Here is a 21,496-nt window from a genome sequence, read left to right on the forward strand (position 1 = left end):
ACAGTAACCAAGGCATGTTAAATGTCTATGGAGATTCTCCATCATCCAGTCATGGTTGTCCCCAAGGTGCTTTTCCAAAAGGCAACTGGACTTTTTTGCTTGGTTCTCTTCCTTGAAAAATATTTCGCTGGAAGAAGTTCCGAAGAAGCTTCTTGGATGAGAAGTGAAATGTTTTTTCGAGGAGAAAACCAAGAAAGTCCAGTTGCCTTTTGGAAAAGCACCCTTGGGAGCAGGCATATTACATTCAACAAAACCGCCATCTCCTTCCATTTGTCACCTCCTGGAGTTTTCCCCAGACACTTTTTAAAAAATGTGGACTTCTCCTTCCTTGTTGCCCATGATATTTTGAGCTCCACTCGATTGGTGGAGAACTCAACCTCGTTGCCTCCAGGTCCGTTAAGTAGAGCATGGACTGCCGTAGGTGAACCTTCAATATGCTTTGCCCCCAGCTGATAAAGTCTTTGAAGAAAGCCATTGAGCCAGCTGTGAGTGACATCACCATTGACTGGTATGTGCCTGACACCATGGAGGCCCTGCTGTCACCCAACGAGATTGCGGCCCTTTATCCCGGAGACCGTCTCATCAGCTACTGCACCCTCTACCACATTGCCAGCTTCCGGGACAAGAAAGCAACAGTTGAGCAATTGTTTCCTTCAAAAGTAGATGACATATATATATATATATATCGTCCCTGGTTTCACTTTGTGATCAACCCCTGGATCCAACACCCCTCAAAACCTTAGTTGGCCTGTGGCAATCCTTGGTGGGGAAGAGCCATTATTTCTTTCTCCGCATCAGGGGTTTTTTCGTTTCATGCGTGCACAAATGCACAAGCGACCCTCGACTTAACAATGGGGAGCAGAATTTCTCTAGCTAAGCCAGCTGGTGGTTAAGTCAGCCTGCAACTTTGCTGTGGTGTTTTTTTTTTTTGCTGCAGTTGTTAAGCGAAGCACTGAAGTTATGAAGTGAGCCACACGGTCCTTAAGTGAATCTGGCTTCTCCCGTTGACTTGGCTCGCCGGGATTCCAGGGGTTGCAAATGGCCATCACATGACCCGGGTACCCTGCAACCACTGTCAATAACACGCTGGTTGCTCAAGCACCTGAATTTTGATCCCATGACCATGGGGGGTGGCTGTGATGGCCATAAATGCGAGGCATGGTCATAAGTCACTTTTTTTTCAGTGCCTCTGTAACTCCCGATGGTCGCTAAACAAATGGTTGTAAGTCAAGGATTACCCGTATTGTTTTTTGGTTACCGTATTCCTTAGGGCAGAGAGCAAATCTGTCGAAGTTTCTCTAGAGGATCCGCAGGGCCAGCCTTTCCATCCCAGGAGGAGGTAGAAGGACAGGATGGAGCCCTCCCACCTTTAGCTGGAGATAATCCAGAGTGCTGCAAGGGCCTTCACGACATTTCCCAGGAAATATCCACCAAGTTTTCACCTGGGGACACCGATGAGTCTATGAAGAGTAAGTGCAGGCAATATTCATAACCATTTTAAAGGAGCAACTTGGGAATTGGATAGTGATCAGGGGTCTTGGTACTCTCTGAGCTTGGTTGTTTTCTTGCAGACATTTCATTACCCAAATTAGGCAACATCATCAGTGCTTGTGAGTGGAGCTCAGTCTAAAAAAATACAGAGTTTGCTGCAGAGCTAATGCAGTGAAGAACTAAAGAGCCTCTTGTTGCAGGTGAAGAAGGAGAGTGCAAAAGTTGGGTTGAAACTTAACATTAAGAAAACCAAGATCATGGCATCTGGCCCTCTCAATTCCTGGCAAATAGATGGGGAAGAAATGGAGGTAGTGACAGATTTTATTTTCCTGGGCTCCAAGATCACTGCAGATGGGGACTGTAGCCAAGAAATTAAAAGACGCTTGCTCCTCGGGAGGAAAGCCATGGCAAATCTAGACAGCACACTAAAAAGCAGAGACATCACCCTGTCAACCAAAGTGTGTATAGTCAAGGCTAAGGTCTTCCCAGTTGCAATGTATGGCAGTCAAAGTTGGACCATAAGAAAGGCCTTTGAACTGTGGTGCTGGAGAAGACTCCTGCGAGTCCCTTGGACTGCAAGGCGATCAAACCGGTCAGTCCTAGAGGAGATCAACCCTGACTGCTCTTTAGAAGGCCAGATCCAGAAGCTAAAACTCAAATACTTTGGCCACCTAATGAGAAGGAAGGACTCACTGGGGAAGAGCCTAATGCTGGGAAAGGTTGAGGGCAAGAGAAGAAGGGGACGACAGAGAATGAGGTGGCTGGATGGAGTCACTGAAGCAGAAGGCGTGAGCCTAAATAGACTCCAGAAGGTGGTAGAGGACAGGAAGGCCTGGAGGAACATTGTCCATGGGGTCGCGATGGGTCGGACATGACTTCGCAGCTAACAATAACAACAATGCAGTGGGGTGCACACTTTTTGCCAGATGGAGGGTGCTTCAGGGCGCTGAAGGTCCACGTTGCCAAAATAGGACACAAACAAACCAACAAACACCCTTGCAATGTAATTTTATTTTCATTTACACGACATGAAAATGAAACTACAGCGAAAAGGGTTAACTGGCCACTCGTTTGATAGTTTCCCTTTCGGGTCCCATTAAAAATGAAGGTGACAATTTAATAAACGATCCCAGGAACATTAAAAGTCCTAATTGCAGCCACGATCACTCTCACCCTTAACGATATCTTATCCCTGAGGCTTTCCGAGGTGAGAGGGGGACCCTGAGGCTTTTGTTTACGTATCTCCGCACTTACACGTGCAGTGAATTTCCCCTTTGAATTAATCAAGGCGCAAAAAAAGAGGTGCTTTTAATTGGAGCACATCTTTGCCCAGAGCAGGGATAGGCAACTGGACTTCAACTCCCAGAATTCCTGAGTCAGCATAGTCCAGGAGTAATAAAAGAGCCGAGGTTGCCTACCCCTGGCCTAGAGAAAGATCTAATTCTCTTCTTGACCTTTCCAGCTGAGGGGGTGTGTGGGATAGAAAATAAGTTGGCAAATTTCTCCAAGCCGGTCACCATAAATTGTTCTCCCTGACAGGTGGAGATCCTGTGTCTGGAGGAGACATCTGGAAGCGGATTTACCAGCCTTCCTACATCCAGGAGCAATATGTGCTTACTCACTGCTCAGTCAGCACTGACCCTAGCCAGGGCTTATGCCACAGCTCTACCAGCAGTGAGTCTACCGGCTCCAGAGATGTACCTCCAGAGGAAGGCTCCTTAGCCCAGACTCTTGAAAGCACCTCACAGCAAGGACAGAAGAAGAGTGCGTCTCTTTGCAACTCTTCCACTAAGTCTGCTCCAGTAACCCAGACTCAGGCTAGGGCTGCAGCTAAGGTGAGGAACCCCAAAACTCTCACCATCTCCAGCATGTTGTAGAGACCACAGAATAATAGAGTTGGAAGGAGCCTTGGAGGTCTTCTAGTCCAACCAAGCCCCTGCTCAAGCAGGAGAAGACCCTGTGACATTTCAGACAAAGGGTTGTCCATTTTTTTTAAAAAAAACCCTCTAGTGATGTTCCCCTGACTAATTCTTCTGTTAGAAAATGCTTCTCCCTTTGATTAGTCTCCATCCATTACTCAGTCAGTCGTGCAATTAATTCCTGGAAGGCTTCAATTCTTTCTCTGAATGCTGAACTCATTATTTCCCCCATCTATGCTTTACAACGATGGCGATGACGGTCATTTCTGCTATGACATGACAGCAGTGTTCCTGTTCTGTTCCAGCCTACAACCGGCCCTGTTTGTGTGTCAGGGACAACCCCTTTTTCCTTTTAACTATCAATAGGCTGGAAAAAAACCCAACCCAAATTTATTTACAGTTCCAAATAATAAAGTCTTTCGAACAAAAAAGCAGCAGAATATTTTCTTCAACCAAAAAATACATGATTCAAAACGTCCAACAAGAGTCAAACAGATTAACAAGAACAGACCAGGATTCTCTTTGAGTGTCTCCGAACGGTTGCCTTCAGCAACCAGCCCTGCCCACACCTTCCCCTTTTATTATCTGCAGAAGGCGTGGCTTCTCAATGCCTTCTCCTCCTTTCACGGAGTTGCCTCATTGATTTTCTCTGCTCTACTCTGCTGGATTGCCTTCTGCTTCTAGCGTCTCTGAACAGATTCAGCTGTGACTTCTGAGTCCGACACCTTGTACTCACACAGCTGAGCCTCATGAGGAACACAACTGGAGGGGCCAGGCTGAGAGTCCTGCAGTGCATCAGAGCTTCCCTCCGACACCGAAGGCTCTCCAAACCCCTCCTCCTCCTCAGATTCCTCAGACTCAGCTGCTAGGAGCACAGGTTGACACTGAATTACAACAGTTCCAATGTCTAAGGGGCTGCAGCAAAGAAGAGGGGGGTCAACCTATTCTCCAAAGGACCTGAAGGCAGTACAAGAAGAAATGGATGGAAACTAATCAAGGAAAAAAAGAACCAACCTAGAAATAAGGAGAAATTTCCTGACATTTATAACAATTAACCAATGGAACGACTTGCCTCCAGAAGTTGTGGATGTTCCAACTCCGGAGGTTTTTAAAGACAGAGTGGACAACCGTTTGTCTGAAATGGTACAGGATTTCCTGCCTGAGCGGGAGGTTGGGTTAGAAGGCCTCCAAGGTCCCTTTCAACTCTGCTCTTCTGTTATTGTTGGTATCATCATTATCATCACTCTTGCATAAAGGACATCTAGGTCCTTCATGGATCCGTATGAGGAAAATCATTTGTCTTTCTTACATCATTTCCTGAGGTTTCCATTTTTGGACCCTTGTCCAAAAATGGCTCAGTGGGTTAGGATGCTGAGCTTGTCGATCAGAAGGTCGGTAGTTTGGCGGGTCGAATCCCGAGTGCCGCGTAGCAGAGTGAGCGCCTGTTACTCGTCCCAGCTTCTGCCAACCTAGCAGTTCGAAAGCACGTAAAAATGCAAGTACTCCAGTGGGAAAGTAACAGCATTACGTGCGCCTTTGGCATCTAGTCATGCCGGCCACATGACCACGGAGACGTCCTCGGACAAGTGCTGGCTCTTCGGCTTTGAAACGGAGATGAGCACTGGCCCCTAGAGTCAGAAACGACTAGCACGCATGTGCGGGGGAACCTTTACCTTTACCTTTACCTCTTTTCCTCTCTCTGAAGGTATCCATTGCCCTGAGCTCTGAAGAGTTGATGCGAAAGAAGAAAGCCCTGGCTAAGACTGCCATGTCTGGACGTAGCTTCTCTTCCCCACATGGCGAGTTGGATGCCCATCGGCTGCGCCGAGCCCTGGAGAAAGTATCCCAAAAACCCAATCGATCTCTGGAAGGGCAGTTGGATGAGATTGGGCCTGAGCTGCAGAAGAAGCCCAAGGCTGCTGCCGATTCCAGTGAGTGAAGGGGGATGGAGAAAGTTGAGGAACAGGACGATAAGGACAAATTGGAAAGGTTGAGATTTTTACCAGCGCGTAAAAAAGTAGAAAGTGAGTGTTATGAAGTGGTTAAGGCAGTGGTGAGATCCAGCCGGTTCGCACCAGTTCGGCAGAACCAGTAGTTATTTTTTTTTTCTTGCCCAGGCCCAGAATGGACTTCCGGAAGGGGCATCCACACAGAGAACCGGTTGTTCACACTTTTGAATCCCAACACTGGGTTAAGGTGTTGAACCAGGACCAGGTCGACCTTGGTTCAAATCTACTCTCGGGCGTGGGAATTCACTGGGTGACATTGGGCCACTTGTACATGCTCAGCCCAACCTACCCCACAGCATATGGGGATAAAAATGAAGTTCCCCACGTAAGCTGCCTTCAAAAACGGGACAAAAGGGTACGATACAGACCCAACAAATGAATGCAACATTTGAAAAATGGTAAGGTAGATTTCCTTCTGGCTTACACTGAAGCAGACCCACGTCAGTGGCAGGGATCTTCTAATGGGTTTACAAATCAGCACTATGCCAGGGTTCCAAACGTGGGGAAATGAATATTCATGAGGTCCAATGCTAGCAGTAACCAGTAGGAATGCTTCTGACTTGCTTCACCTTTCGGGATTAATAGAAGAGAATATATGTACTTTGGGGTTGAACAGAGGGGTCCCTGGTGTTTTCTGTGGATGGTGGTTTTCTTGCAGACATTTCATGTCCCAACTAACCAACATCAGGGCTTGGTACTAATAGAAGAGAATATTCTCGGGGTTGAACTGTGGGGTCCTTAGTATTCTCTGAGCTTGGTTGTTTTCTTGCAGACGTTTCATTAACCAACTACGTAACAACATCAATGCTAGCTGGGTGATGAAACATCTGCCCCCAAAAAATCCCACTGCTGTGTTTCCCCCCCAAATAAGACCTTGCTCCAAAAGACACATTAAGGCTTATTTTCCAGTTAGGTCTTATTTTCGGGGAAACAACGTAGTAAATGCATCCGTCTGGCTGACAATCTTAACTGGGGCTTATTTTGGGGGGTAGTGCTTACATTACAAGCATCCTGAAAAATCACGCTAGGGCTTATTTTACAGTTGGGTCTTATTTTGGGGGGAAACACAGTAAGCTCAGAGACCACCGAGGACCCCGCTTTCTGAATTATCTGAGCAAGTCGTGTCCTGTTGCAAAACCTTGCCTCTGCATCCCAATGGCTTACTCTTTTCTAGGCAACTTGCTGTCACCTGCCCATCTTGACTGGGATATGCTGTTGGATCCCCCCTACCTTTTCAGCCCATCACCAGCCTTGGAGCAAGGAATGGCCGATGGCAACCCCCTGCCTCCTCTCCAATGCCAGGTGGTGATCCATGCCCTCAGTGCAGGGAAGCCCGTCTCCTGGGAGGTGATCGGTGGCCTGGATTCCTTGTTCCTCCCCAAAGACAGCCTGGAACATTCCCAAGGACAGCAGCAGCAAAACCCGGGATTGGAGAAGTTACTTCACCGTCTGACCGCTGCCTCCGTTATCCGGGATAACGAGACTGTGGCTCAGAGAGAAGCAGAAGTGGAACACGGTAAATGCTCCTTTTCCTCAAGTCTTCCTGCCTTCAAGTTTGGTATATTATTAACTAACAACCGGTCTGGAGGTAGAGTCACAGCATCATCTGGGCACTTGTTAACCAGCATGTATTCATGACAGTTGCAACATCCAGGAATCATGCAATCCCCATTTGTAACCTTTCCAACGAGCTTCCAGCTAGCTAAGTTGTCAGAGGGTGCACAGTCTTATCACGCGAGATAACCCAGGAGTAAACACAGTAAACAGTGGTCTACATTAAATGGTGGTTTATCTTACACTATCTACAATATCATACACCAGGAACAATATACATACACGTATAATAATAATAATAATAATAATAATAATAATAATAATAATAATAATAATAATAATAATAATAATAATAATAATAATAATAATAATAATAATGTTGGAAGGGACCTTGGAGGTCATCTAGTCCAACCCCCTGCTCAGGCAGGAAACCCTATACCATTTCGGACAAATGGCTGTCTAGTCTCAGCAGAGTCTTCCCTTTATATAAAGGCTCTTAAAGAGACACAGACCCTGCTGCCTCTTAAAGGGACACAGATCCTGCGGAGTCATTCCCATCATTACATCCTACATCTTACATTATATAAGCTGGTTAGCTATTAAATCATTACCTTGACAAAAGTCAATAGGTAAAGCCAGATTTGCTTAACGGCTACATGATTAACTTAGCATCTGCAGTGATTTGCTTAAGAACTGTGACCTAAAATTGGGCATGACTCACGTAGCAACTGCTGTGCTTAGCAATAGAAATTCTGGTCCCAGCTGAGGTTGTAAGTCGAGAACTTCCTGTAACACCAATGTGGAATCCTTCTAGGGAATTTGTGTGTGTGTGTGTTTTAATGTTATAAAATCCTCGAACTCTGGGATAAATATAAAACAGCTGTTTATTGTTAAAAATAATAAAAACAATAAAAACAACCATTTATAAAACCTAAATATCCACTGTCTTAGCTTTCGCAGTTCCACTGCCATTACACGATCGATCGGTAGAACGCGGAGTCAATTAGGCTTATAAGCAAACTCTCCACCCCCCAATGCTTACTCTGATGATGCTGGCAGCACACCAGCGAAAGCTAAGACAGTGGATATTTAGGTTTTATAAATGGTTGTTTTCATTGTTTTCATTGTTTTTATTATTTTTAACAATAAATAGCTGTTTTATATTTATCCCAGAGTTTGAGGATTTTATACCATTAACACAAATTTATTTTATTTTATTTTATTTTAATTCCATTTATATCCCGCCCTTCTCCGAAGACTCAGGGCGGCTTACAAGCTTAGCAGTAGCCTTCATTCTATGTATATGCCTGCTTATTAGGGCTTTCATACACCCCCCAAGTGGCATTATTACAAAGCTTACTGCCCCCAACAATCTGGGTCCTCATTTTACCTACCTCGGAAGGATGGAAGGCTGAGTCAACCTTGAGCCTGGTGGGATGCGAACCTGCACTAATTGCAGGCAGCTGGTGTTACTTAAGGAGGCATTAGCCCACTGCTCCACCAAGGCTCTATGCCTGGGATTCACTTTTTTAAAGTTATTAGGGGTGTGTGTGTGTGTGTGTATGTAAATTTTTTGGCTTGCTAATGAAGAATGCTTAACAAACATTTTATATATATATATATATATATATATATATATATATATATATATATATATATATATATATATATATATATATATATATATATATATATATATATATATATATATATATATATATATATATATATATATATATATATATATATATATATATATATATATATATATATATATATATATATATATATATATATATATATATATATATATATATATATATATATATATATATATATATATATATATATATATATACACACACCGTATATATTTGAGTATAAGCCGAATTTTTCAGCCCACTTTTTGGGCTGAAAAATTCCACTTCGGCTTATACTCCAGTCAACAAAAAAACTTACCGAGGACTTGTGCGCGGCCGAGGCTTTGGTGCTTCCGGGATCGCGCGCACCTCTCCCAAGCCACCGCCGTCCGGAGACCTGCCGAAGTTTGAGGAGGTTTGGGGAGGTGCCCAAACCTCCCCAAACGTCGGCAGGTCTCCGGACCTCCGCGCCCTGCCTGCCTGCTTCTTTCCGCTGCGGAAAGAAGCAGGCAGGCAGGGCGCGGAGGTCCGGAGACCTGCCGACGTTTGGGGAGGTTTGGGGAGGCGCGCGTGCACCTCCCCAAACCTCCCCAAACTTCGGCAGGTCTCCGGACGGCGGCGGCTTGGGAGAGGTGCGCGCGATCCTGGAAGCACCGAAGCCTCGGCCGCGCGCAAGTCCTCGGTAACCTCCGGGCGGTCACTTGCTTCGCGTCTCCTGAGGGAAGGGGGGGCGACTGGAGCGGGCGTGTTTCCTCGCCTACTGGGCTAGGCGATTTGCCCGGGGAACGCGCGGGCCCCGAATGGCAGCGTGGAGCGAGGAAGCGGACAGCCAGGGCTTCCCCGAGAGCCGCGGCCACACAGGGTATTCCTGTGTATTCAGGCCGGTGGCAGAGGCTTGCAGAACGGCGGATCGGCTTATACTCGAGTCAATAACTTTTTCCAGTTTTTGGGGGTGAAATTGGGGGTCTCGCGATATATATATATATATATAATTTTTGTCAAGGTATTGATTTAACAGCTAACCAGCTTATGTAATGTAAGATATAAGATGTAATGATGGGAATGTCTCAGCAGGGTCTGTGTCTCTTTAACAGCCTTTGTCTAAAGGGAAGGCTCTGCTGATGTGTTCTCTCTCTTCCGTTTCCTGCTGTAACTGTGGTTTGTTGGATCCGGCTGTATTAGCATACAGTATGTGTGTATATTGTTCCTGGTGTATAATATTGTAGATGGTGCAAGATAAACCACCATTTACTATAGACCACTGTTTACTCCTGGGTTATCTTGCACAATGAAACTGTGCACGGTCTGATAAATTTTCTGTTTTTCCAACTCATAAGTGCTTAGTAAACAACATGTTGTTTGGGTCCATTTGTTACTCAGTAGTACATCTTGCACAATATAAACCTGTCCAATACAACACAATCCAGTGCTTTCTTGATCTTCTCTTCTTCCAGTAAGATTTCTTCATTTTTCTCACACTATACAGATACAATTCTTACTACTGTTAATACATGCAAGATCCTCATCATACCTTTCTAGCGTGACACGTAATAATAATAGTATTTGTTTATAACATCTTTTCTAGCCAACAGAATGGCCAGTTTTGAAGGATGGCTGCTGACAGTACCTCAAGAACATCTGAGGTCTCCTTGGTGGTCTCTCTTGATACAGACCTTCAACGCTTCCTCTTTATCTTTTGCAATTTTTAATGCTATTTTGTGGTTCTGCCATAAAGAGGCTGAGTATTAACTGAATGGGACCACAATTCTAAAACGCATTCAATAAACCAACAAAATAACTCTCTCTCTTCTTTTCTCTAGGCTTCTTCCGAAGGTTCCGTCTTAAAGCTGTCCAGTCCAGCAAGGCTTGCAATCTCCCATCCACGTTTACCTCCGCGGTGCCTGTAGACTCTTCCACTAAGGAGACCTTGCCTTTGGCACTTCAAGTTCGCAGCCCAGGTAGGACTACCCAGAATGGGAGTGTAATTATTTATCTAATTTCTATAAACCCCCCGATCACCTTTGCGCGACTCTGGGCGGTTTATAAGTCAAACAGTTAAAAACCCACATAAATGCCATAGTTAAAAACAAAGTTAAAAGCCAAATCAAAACAGAGTTAATAAGAACGATTGCAGAGTTAAAAGGCAGAGGAAACACCTTCAACCCGTACTCTTAGACAGGGCTTTTCAACCGGTTGCACGCATACCACCGGTGGTACTTTAACACCTGGCAGGTGGTACGTGACCCATAGCCAAGTGTAGTGGGGGAGGGAACCAGCTAAAGGGGTGCCGTACAGACCTGGAGGAGACCAACTGGAGTTGCCGGGCTCGGCAGAAGCCCCAGGATCTGCACGCCCGGCTGCTTGTTGACTGGAACTTCTGCCACACCCAGAAGAGAAAGGGAGGAAGAGGAGGCGGAAAGAGGAGAAGCTATAAAAGGAGCAGGTTTTGGTGGGAGAGGGAAAAAAACATACGCGGAGAAAGAGAGAGAACAGAAGAGGCTTTTGTTAGTGAAGCGGTGAGGAGAGAGCGAGTGAGCGGCCTTTGCGAGCGGAGGGCGAGTGAAAGAGCGAGCGAGGGGCTTTTGTGAGCAGCCGTGGGTGTGAATGAGAGCAAGAGAAAAGCTTGTGCGAGCAAGGTGTAAGCGAAGGAGAGCAAGCTGGAGGGTTTTGCTAGCAAAGGTTGAGGGGGCGGGGGGGGTGAGAGAAAAAGGGGTAAAGGGAGGGGAGAAGGGAAAAAGAAAAGGCATTGACTTCTGAGTTCCACTCTTATAGTGGGAAGGAAGCATTAACATCAAACCTCAACTTTTTACTTTTCCATAATATAAACCAGACATTTCTATAACAACAAATGAATCTAACCAGTAAAGCCCCAAATCCCCCCACCTGTTTTGGTGGGGTTTTTTTGTTTGGTCATCACGTTTTTGATAGCTTGCTAAGCACTGGTGGTGTTGTGATTCAGGGTCAGCCTGTGGGTTCGGCAGTTGGGTCGGACGACTCAGAGGAGGAGGAGGGGGGTGTTGAAGACCTTGCTGAGGGGGTTGAAGATCTTGCTGATGAGAGCCCTCAGCCAGGCCCCTCCCATGTGGTCACCACGGAGACCCAGCTGTGTGAGCCTGACAGCGTGGATGAAGATGACCCACAGCTGGCCCTGTTCAAGGACGCCCGACGCAGGAGGCAGTCAATTAGGAGTAAACAGAGGAAGGCAATGGGGCTTCTCGGAAGGAGGCAGAGAGAAGCCACGCCCTGAACTCTATATAAGGGGAATGTGTGGGGAGGGCTGGTTTGCTGAAGGCAACTGCTTGGATAGTTCGTGTTTCTTAAAGCTCCTGTTTTTTGGTTCGTGTCTTGTTTGTTTTTGTAGCTATAAATTTGGCAGGCGTAATTCCAGCCTCTTGCCATTTGTAAAGGGGTTGTCCCTGCCTTTTCTGCAGGGCCGGTAGCAGGCTGGTACAGAACAGGTGGTACTCGAATATTGTCATGTCCTAAAAGTGGTACAATCTGTAAAAAGGTCGAAAAGCCATGCTCTTAGACCCCCCCCCCCAAGCCAGTTGGGAGAGCTCGGTCTTAATGTTCTTCCAGAGGGCTAGGAGAGTGAGGCATTGCCCCTCCTCCGGGCGGTGGGGGGAGAGGTGGGTAAGATGCTCCATAGGGCAGGGTCTCTGGCAGAGAAAGCTCTCTTCCGAGACCCCACCAGTCGAAATTCATATCATATCTTCCTTGCCTGGCTGAAAAATTCCACTGTAAGCATTGAAGCAGAATCCGGAGAATTCATTATATTATTTTATGTTTAAAATTAGATGCACGTTTTTTTTAAAATTCATTTCTCTCTCATTCCCCCCCCCCGTTTTTCCCCAAGAGATAAAACAATTCCTATTTATCAAGATTCAGAATTACTACAATCTAGAAGAAAATACAGGTAGTCCTCAAGTTACGACTACAATTAAGGCCAAAATTTTGGTTGCCAGGCGAGACGTGAGCTTTGCCCCATTTTGCAACTTTTCTTGTCACACTTGTTAAGTGACTCACCAGCCTTCTTAAGGTAATAATAAGTGGATCTGGCCTCTCCATTGATTTTGCTCGTCAGAAGATCACAGAAGGTGATCACATGATCCCCGGGACACTGCAACCGTCATAAATATGAGTCAGTTGCTAAGCGTCTGAATTTTGATCAGGTTACCATGGGGATGCTGCAATGACTGTAAGTGTGAACAGCTGTCCTAAGTCACTTATTTCAGTGCCATTTTAACTTCGAACAGTCACTAAATGAACTGCTGTAAATCAAGGACTACCTGTAAGCTATTTCTCCTAGATCCTAGGAGAAATAGAAACAATGGCATAAAGTAGATCGATAGAAACAATGGCATAAAGTAGATCGATAGAAACAATGGCATAAAGTAGATCGATGGTTCCAGGATATTGGCATTGTCCAGTAATGCCAGTTTTCCTCCTTTTTGTAATTAGTTGCCTCACAAATAAACATTTATTAAACTCTTATTAACAAATAAATGGAAACAAACTTGTTCAGTTCTATAGTTCAATAATTTTGGACACTGGGTGTAGCAAATTTATAATATGAAAGATTCCTTTTCGAATTTTTCTTCAAAATGTTAAGCTAGCTTTCCCCCCCCCCCACCCTTTTTTTTTTGACTCTCATTTGCTCATTTTATTAAAAAGGCCTGGTCTTTTTGCTCGTGACAATATTTGCTATCTTAGCCTCTGACTTAAAGAACAGAGGATTGCTTTTGACCTCCAGAGCTGTGGGAATTAAAAAAACAAAACAGTATTGCTTCAGAAAAATTTATTTATTTATTTTATTACATTTATATACCGCCCTTTCCCTGAGGACTCAGGCCGGTTTACAGGGAATTAAAAACCAGCAATACAAAAGTTAAAACCAATTTAAAAAAGATTAAACTAACCCTGTGCAATTAAAACCCCGATTAAAATAAATTACTCCTCAGCCTGGGCCCGAGAGCTCGAAGAGCCAGGTCTTCAGGCCCCGGCGGAATGACCGGAGGTCCGGGGCAGTCCTCAGCTCCACTGGCAGCTGGTTCCAGAGGGCAGGCGCCCCCACTGAGAAGGCCCTATCCCTGGGTATCACCCGCCGGCAATCTCTTACCGGTGGGACCCTGAGCAGACCTGAGCAAATGTTCATCACTGAAATGGTAGCGGGATAGCCGGAAATACGTCTGATCAGCCTGACTCTGCTTTCTCCCAGACGGTATAAACAGTCATCAGAAAGGGTCCCGTTTACTCAATCAGCGTCATCAGAGTTACTCGCTAAGCCTGGGGCAGAGGCAGGATTCACAGGACTTGGATGATGCTCTTGCTGCTGCAGGTACAAACTTCACGTCATCGGTTTAATTTGAAATTACACGGGCGGCACAGTGGCTCAGATGTTAGCTGAGCTTGTCAGCTGGAAAGCCGGCAGCCTAGATTTGAGACCCAAGCACCACATGACAGGGTGAGCTCCCGCCCTCCCAGCCAGTGAGTGCACATCAGTAGAGGGAGGGGGCAGGAATACAGCTCAAGTAGCGAAGGGCTTAAAAAAAATGTCCAGAAGGTGGGAAGGGATGTGTGGGTCAAACTTAGCTCTATTCTTCTGGGTTTCATCCAGTGGGTCATGTGCACATTTTGTAAAGTTATCCCTACTTGGACAACCTTCCTTGATCCAAGGAATTAGGTGAATATGCTGGTTTGGCAATGTGGGAATGATAACCCCACACATTCGACTACTACCTCTTTTTAAATGTTGATTGATTTTTATTTTTTTCGCTTCACTGTGGAATAACTCCTTTCACAGTTTTTTCTGCAAGCCCTCTGATCTGCTAAAAATATTCCTTTTCCCACCCTCGCCCAGCAAATTGCTCTGGGGTGGGCATCAGCCCTGGCATTATGCCTCAATTAAGTTTCAGAGCCTCCTTCTGCTGCAGCTAAATTCTGAAGGGGGAAAAAAAAAGGCTGTTTCTATCTGGTTCCTATTTATACTCCCCGGAGTGAGAAATAGCTGTGCTTCCCAGCAACTGCACGTAATAGCACAAGTGCTGGGAAACGGCAAGTGATTAAAACTGGGAATGTTGGACGAGGTGATTGGGTGAGCAGTTCTGGCCCAATCTGCAGAGAAGCCAGCCTGCATTATTTTAACTCTCTGCAACAAGGCAACATGCTTAAGCCAAAACCACACTAGAAAGCCACTGTTGCCAAGCTCACATCATAATTTGTTGCCCAAATTGTACGGCTTGTTGATGTTTCTCAACCTTGGCCGCTTTAAAATGGGTGGGCTTCAATTAGCTGGCTGGGGAATTCTGGCAGTTGAAGTCCATGCATTTTAAAGCAGCTGAGGTTGAGAAAAATTGATCTAGATAATACCTTACGCTAAGACATTGGCTGAATTCCTTCTCACCAAAAAAAAAAAAGTGCTAAGCCATAAAGTACTCAATTTCCCATTTAACCTAGGCTGAGCAATTCACAAACCTTTTGGCTTTGGGACACCCTTACATTCTTAAAATCATTGAGGACTCCAAAGTTTGCATGAGCTATATCTATCAATATCAATCTATTGGTTTAGACCAGGGGTCTTCAAAGTTGGCCCTTTTATGACTTGTGGACTTCAACTCCCAGAATTCCTTAGCCAGGCACGCTGGCTGAGGAATTCTGGGAGTTGAAGTCCACAAGTCACAAAAGGGCCAACTTTGAAGACCCCTGGTTTAGACAGATAGTTGTATCTATCAACATTTATTGTACTTGAAATTAAAACTGAGAAATTTAAAAAAAATATGCATTTGACTTTGTGGGGCCCCTGAAAGAGTCTCAGGGACCCTTCTCTCTTTAAGAACTCCTAGCCCAGCTTATTTATTTTTTAAAAAATATATATTTTTGTTCTGCTTTCTTGGAAGGAATTCATTTCACATATATATCTGCCATGTCTGGCTGTTCCTTGAACTTTGAGGCACTTTGGCTTCTGGTTTCCAGGTGCTTCTTCTGATCTTCTCTTGGGCCAAAAAATCCAACTTTCTTCATTTCACCGTTGTCCAAAAGCTTTCCAATAAGAGAATAGGCTGAACATCATGAGAACATCCTGTGTTTTGGCAATGGATGCCCACTTAACACCTGCATCTTTCTTTGCTTCCTAGAACAAGAGGTTCCTCCTTCACCAGTCAGTCTTTCTTCAGCCACCCAAGCCAGGCCGAGCTGTCCTAGTGGTAAGCCTTACTCACTATGGAGTCTGGGAAACAAGGAAGATCTGGTAGTCCATGTCCAGGGTTGTATTCAGGTTTCAGGCTTCGGTGTCGAAAATTAATAGAACAGAATTAGAATTAGAATATTAGAATTAAAATTTTAGAATTTAGAATGTTAGAATTAGGATTAGAATACTTTATTGCCCAAGTGTGAATAATAATAATAATAATAATAATAATAATAATAATAATAATAATAATAATTAATAATAATAATAATAATAATAATAATAATAATAATAATAATAATAATAATAATAATAATAATAACAACAACAACAATAACAACAAAAACGATGATGATGATGATGATGATGGAAGGGACCTTGGAGGTCATCTAGACCAACCCCCTGCTCAGGCAGCAAACTCTATACCATTTCAGACAAATGGCTATCCAGCCTCTTCTTAAAAACGTCTAGTGTTGGAGCGTTCACAGCTTCTGGAGGCAGGTTGTTCCACTGGTTAATTGTTCTAAATGTCAGGATATTTCTTCTTAGTTCTAGGTTGCTTCTCTCCTTGATTAGTTTCCATCCGTTGCTTCTTGTCCTGCCCTCAGGTGCTTTGGAGAATAGCTTGACTCCCTCTTCTTTGGGGCAGCCCCTGAGATATTGGAACACTGCTATCATGTCACCCCTCGTCCTTCTCTTCATTAAACTAGACATACCCAATTCCAGGAATTTTGTCTCCGGTGCAGAGGTTCTGTGTATATACAAAGCAACAGAGTAATATACTATGCATATACAGAGTAATGTATAGTAATATCATTATTACTATATATAATGATACCAATAAAAGGGGGTAGATAATACTTAGATGATCACCTCTGTATTTATCAAATGCCCTTGTGGAAGTACGCTTGTGTAAAATTGAAGAAGAGTACAAGGCTGGGTTTCACAATTCCTACTAAGTCAGGTTTATTTTCATTTTCATTTATTTTTATCCCACTTTTATTTTTTTATAAACAACTCAAGGCGGTGCACATATCTAATATACTCCTCCTTCCTCCTTCTTTCCCCTGTGAGGTGGGCTGGGCTCAGAGAGAGTGACTAGCCCAAAGTCATTCAGTTGGCTTTCATGCCTAATGCAAAACTAGAATTCAACCTCTCCTGGTGATTGGCCCAGTGTCACTCAGCCAGCTACCGTGACTTTGGCGGAACTAGAACTCACAGTCACCTGTTCCAAAGCTGCTTTTTCAAAAGGCACTCGGAGCTTGTTTTTGTTTTTTTTCCCTTGAAGACGTTTTGCTTCTCATCTAAAATGCTTCTTCACTTCTTCAGAACTGAAGAAGCTTCTTGGGTGAGAAGCAAAACCTCTTCAAGGAAAAAAAAAAGAGAAAGTCCTGGTGCTTTTTGAAAAAGCAGCTTTGGGACAACCATGACGTGGATGACTAAGACTCTCTACAGATACTCAAACAGTCTCCTGGTTTCAAGCCTGGTGCAGACCAGGGGTAGGCAACCTTGGCTCTTTTATGACTCGTGGACTTCAACTCCCAGAATTCGTGAGCCAGCCTGGCTCAGCTTGGAAACCTCTCCCTTTTCCCTCAGCATGGCTGGCTCAGGAATTCTGGGAGTTGAAGTCCATGAGTCATAAAGCGGCCTAGGCCTAGGTCAGGGATAGGCAACCTTGGCTATTATATGACTCGTGGACTTCAACTCCCAGAGTTCCTGAGCCAGCCTGGCTCAGCTTGGAAACCTGTCTCTTTCCCCTCAGCGTGGCTGGTGTCAATGCTGCAAACACTGACATGTTTTTGCACTGACAATATAAGAGACAGCCTGTTATTTTAATTGCTTCATTTGGGAGGGAGGAATCACCCGGAAGTGGTGATAAGATTGCAAAAAGCCCCGTACAGAATGGGAAGTGAACCCTCATATGTAAAACTAATTGGATAATGTGATTTATGACGTGTAGATAAGGGCGGGGATTGTGTGTGTGTTATGATGGGTTTGGGGGGAGGAGATTTCAGAATCTGGCATCCCTCCATGAGTGCCGATGTTTCGTTTCATTACTAAGACTTTTTAGATAAATAATATGCCTCCAATCTGTTTGATTTGTCTCATTCATTGGAACCATGACAGCTGGCTCAGGAATTCTGGGAGTGGAAGGTTGCCTATCCCTGCACTCGACCAAATTGGCTCTCCGTGTTAACTCCAACATTCTCATTTTAACCTGGGTGTATTGAGGAGGAAGTAGCCCAAGTCACATACAGCCTTGCATTTTTGGTTGACCCCCGAGGGATCAGTAAACAAAACCAAATAAATCATGTGACACCTAGAGTCCAGATCGATATGCTTGGGAGCCCTGCACCTGTTTCCCAGCCCTCATGAGTTTCTCTCTCTCTCTCTTTCTCTTTCTCTTTCTCTTTCTCACTGCATAGGAGCCAGTTCCAGTGCTTCTCCTGCCTCTGAAGGCTCCTTGAAGTCAGTCGAGAGTTTCCTAGGCCGCAGGTGACTCTTTCAAAGCTACCTCGCCTCTCCGGGAGAGGAGCCACTTGGGAGGGCACAAATGGGGCAAAGAGTTGTTTGGGCAGAAAGATCGTTCTTTGATGGACACTGGAGCAAAGTGTCAGTCGGCCCATGACAGCTGAACAGCAGTAACTGTGAGAGGGATCTTAGGAGTCCTAGTGGACAATCACTTTAAGTGTGAGCCAGCCCTGTGCTGCAGCTGCCCAAAAAGCCAACACAGTGCTAGGCTGCATTAACAGAGGGAGAGAATCGAGATCGCGCAAAGTGTTAATACCACTTTACAATGCCTTGGTAAGGCCACGCTTGGAATACTGCCTCCAGTTTTGACCGCCACATTATTTAAAAAAAAAGGTGCAGAGAGGCTAGAAAGAATGCAAAGAAGAGCAACAAAGACGATTAGGGGCCTGGAGGCTAAAAAAACATGATGAACAGTTGCAGGAACTGGGTATGGCTTTCGTTCATTGCCTTTCCTTGGCTGGTAACTAAGAAAGGGAAGGCTAACTTACATGCTGGTTAGGCAAGAAGGGAGACTACAGTTCTTGGTTTGTACCCAGGCGGCTTTTGTCTCTGCAGACTCAGTGGCCAGTTGAGACGCCACGGCTTAGCTTTACGCCCGCAGTGCCTGAGCCCAGAAAGCGAGCTGTCGGCAGGTTGTGAAAGTGCCACTCACAACTACCTCCCCCTGGTAAGACCCCTCTCTCCATTTGTGTGCTTGTTAACACAGGAGCGTAAGCCAATCAAGCTCTGTCCATTTTTATTTTTATTTTATTTTATTGCTAGACTTTGGCTTGAGACTCCAGTCTTCCCGCCATGATAATGAATGGGAACCGTGCTTTGGGACTGTTTATCCCTCTTTAGAACTCAGGGCAAAGTTGGGCTGGGCAAAATTCCTGAAATTAAAAATGGTTCCCGGCACAGCCAAACTGCCTAAATTCTTGTGACTCAGTTCAGAAGGGAAGCTGAAATATACATCCAACTGGGGACCCTTGGTTCTGTCTTGAGCTTAATTGCTTCCTTGCAGACGTTTCATGACCAAACTAGGTAACACCATCAGTGCTAGTAGAGGTAAGGAACGTGTCCCACTTGCTTCTAGCACCGATGACATTCCAAGTTTGGCCGTGAAACATCTGCAAGAAAGCTGCTAACCTCCCCATCTTGGAATCCTCTCTTTTCTAATTTTATCACGTTGGCTTATATCTTTTTTTTAAAAAAAAATCTTAAAATTGTTCTCTTTTTAACGCTTAATTTTACCGATTAAATTGTACACCGCCTGGGCTAGCCCTTCCCTGAAGGAGATGGGGGGGTTAAGAAGTTGAGATATAAATGAAATAAATCAAGCAAGCAAGCTCAGAGCGCCAAGGACCCCGCAGTTCAATTCTGAGCTACAGGTACTCTCTCTTCTATCGATACCTCCCCAGGTGCAGCTGCAGCAAGCCCCAGGCATGTTCCAGCTGAACGAGGCCTTCTCAGAGGCGGTGCAGATCCCCCTGGACCGCTTGTGCCGGGCCTCTCCTTATCCCTCCCACCGGGCCAGCCTCAGCCCTGCCTCCATTACCTCTCCGTGGGCTTTGATCGCCAAGAACACCCCAAAGCCACCAGCAAGCCAGCCTCCCCTAGAAGACAACGAAGAGGGAGTCAGGACGAGCAAAGCGCAGGGGACGGAGCCGGATTCCCCACACTCGCCCAGCACCTGCTCCGATGTTCTGAGCGCCGTCGTGTGGGCCCAGGCAGACAGCGGCAGGGGCTCGGAAACCGACGCCTGCGACCATTCGCCAGACGCTTCGGAAGCCAGCCTCAGCCTGCAGGAGGCCGGGCTGGAGGCCGAGGAGGGCGATTTAGAGAGCACGAGCTGGGCCACCGTCGTGGCCCTGGCCTGGCTGGAGCATCGTTGCGCCAGCTTTTTTGTGGAATGGGAGCTGCTGGCAGCCAAAGCGGATTCCTGGCTGCGTGGCCAGCAGCTGCCCGAAGGCCTGGACGTGGCTACTTTGAAAGGAGCAGCCCGCCAGCTTTTCCTGCTGCTCCGCCACTGGGACGAGAACATCAAGCTGAACATGTTGTGCTACAACCCGAATGACATGTGATTAGCAGGCAAGGCTGATCAGCTTCACGAGGCCAATTAAAGAGGATTCTGGAATCCAGAGTCTGTATTGCTGATGAGGTTCTTTCGCGGGCCGGGAGGGAAAAAAAAGGATTACTTTGCTGATGGTGGAGAGCTTCAAAAAAAATCCCACCACCCAAGGCCATTCTCCCACCCCCATCCGGTCTGCCGCTTTACGAAAAGTGTATAATCGAGGCACAGGTAGTCCTCGACTGACGACCCCCATTGAGCCCAACGTTTCCGTTGCTAAGCGAGACCCTCGTTAAGTGAGTTTTGCCCCATTTTACCACCTTCTTTGCCACAGTTGTTAAGCGAATCACTACGGCCGTGAAGTTGGTAACATATGGTTGTTAAGTAAATATGGCTTCCTCCATTGACTTCGCTTGTCAGGTCATAAAAGGTGACCACGTGAGTCAGGAGACACGGCAGTCGTCATAAATACGAACCGGTTGCCGAGGGTCCGAATTTTGATCAGATGACTGTCGGGAGGCTGCCACGGTTGTGTGAAAAACAGGTGATAGGTCACTTTCCCCCCCCAGTACAGTTGTAACTTCAAACAGCCACTAAACGAACGATTGAAAATCAAAGGACTGCCTGTTTTCAGGGACGAGGAAGGCTGATTAGGACTACTTAACTGAAAAATTTGGCCGCTCTCAGCAAACTGCCCATTGTGTGATTTTGAACAGAAAGATTCAGATATCTGTAGGCTTGACAAGCACAGTGGAAAAGATCACTCTAAAACAGGCATGTCAAACTCGCGACGTCACATGACGTCGCGTGACGTATCGGAACTTTTTCCCATTGCCGAAAATGGAATGGGCCCGGTTTCTCTGTGACGCTCCGGCCTGCGGGCCGGCAGTTTGACACCCCTGCTCTAAAAGGAGCCACCGTTCTTTTTAGCAGTCAGCCCAATTTGAAAAATTTGCCGAATGGATGAAATGTGTAACTACGACACCTGTGAGCTTTCAGAGAATATAGGAGAGCCTCCAGGCTGAGCCAAGTCACTGACCCAGCTTACCACATCGTTCTTTTTCTGATGACCCACATCTTCTGAGCCTTCATCCGACTCTCAACAGAACCCTAGG

The 21,496-nt window shown here is 45.6% G+C and overlaps 1 protein-coding gene across 1 annotated transcript in view; it reads left to right on the forward strand.

Moving 5' to 3' along the window:
- Positions 1-20,431, forward strand: part of VWA5B2 (von Willebrand factor A domain containing 5B2) — a 57,658-nt gene extending 37,227 nt beyond the window's left edge. Inside the window, exons 12-22 of the mRNA XM_081329173.1 lie at positions 450-635; positions 1,271-1,469; positions 3,031-3,326; positions 5,116-5,341; positions 6,594-6,935; positions 10,434-10,571; positions 13,832-13,951; positions 15,747-15,815; positions 18,226-18,295; positions 18,887-18,998; positions 19,732-20,431. Coding sequence (XP_081185299.1) covers positions 450-635; positions 1,271-1,469; positions 3,031-3,326; positions 5,116-5,341; positions 6,594-6,935; positions 10,434-10,571; positions 13,832-13,951; positions 15,747-15,815; positions 18,226-18,295; positions 18,887-18,998; positions 19,732-20,394 — 2,421 coding nt within the window. The 3' untranslated portion in view covers positions 20,395-20,431. The remainder of the gene's footprint in view (positions 1-449; positions 636-1,270; positions 1,470-3,030; positions 3,327-5,115; positions 5,342-6,593; positions 6,936-10,433; positions 10,572-13,831; positions 13,952-15,746; positions 15,816-18,225; positions 18,296-18,886; positions 18,999-19,731) is intronic.
- Positions 20,432-21,496: the final 1,065 nt, after the last annotated feature.

Source organism: Vipera berus (genome assembly GCF_964194415.1).
Source record: "Vipera berus genome assembly, chromosome: 5".
NCBI classification, from domain to species: domain Eukaryota; kingdom Metazoa; phylum Chordata; class Lepidosauria; order Squamata; family Viperidae; genus Vipera; species Vipera berus.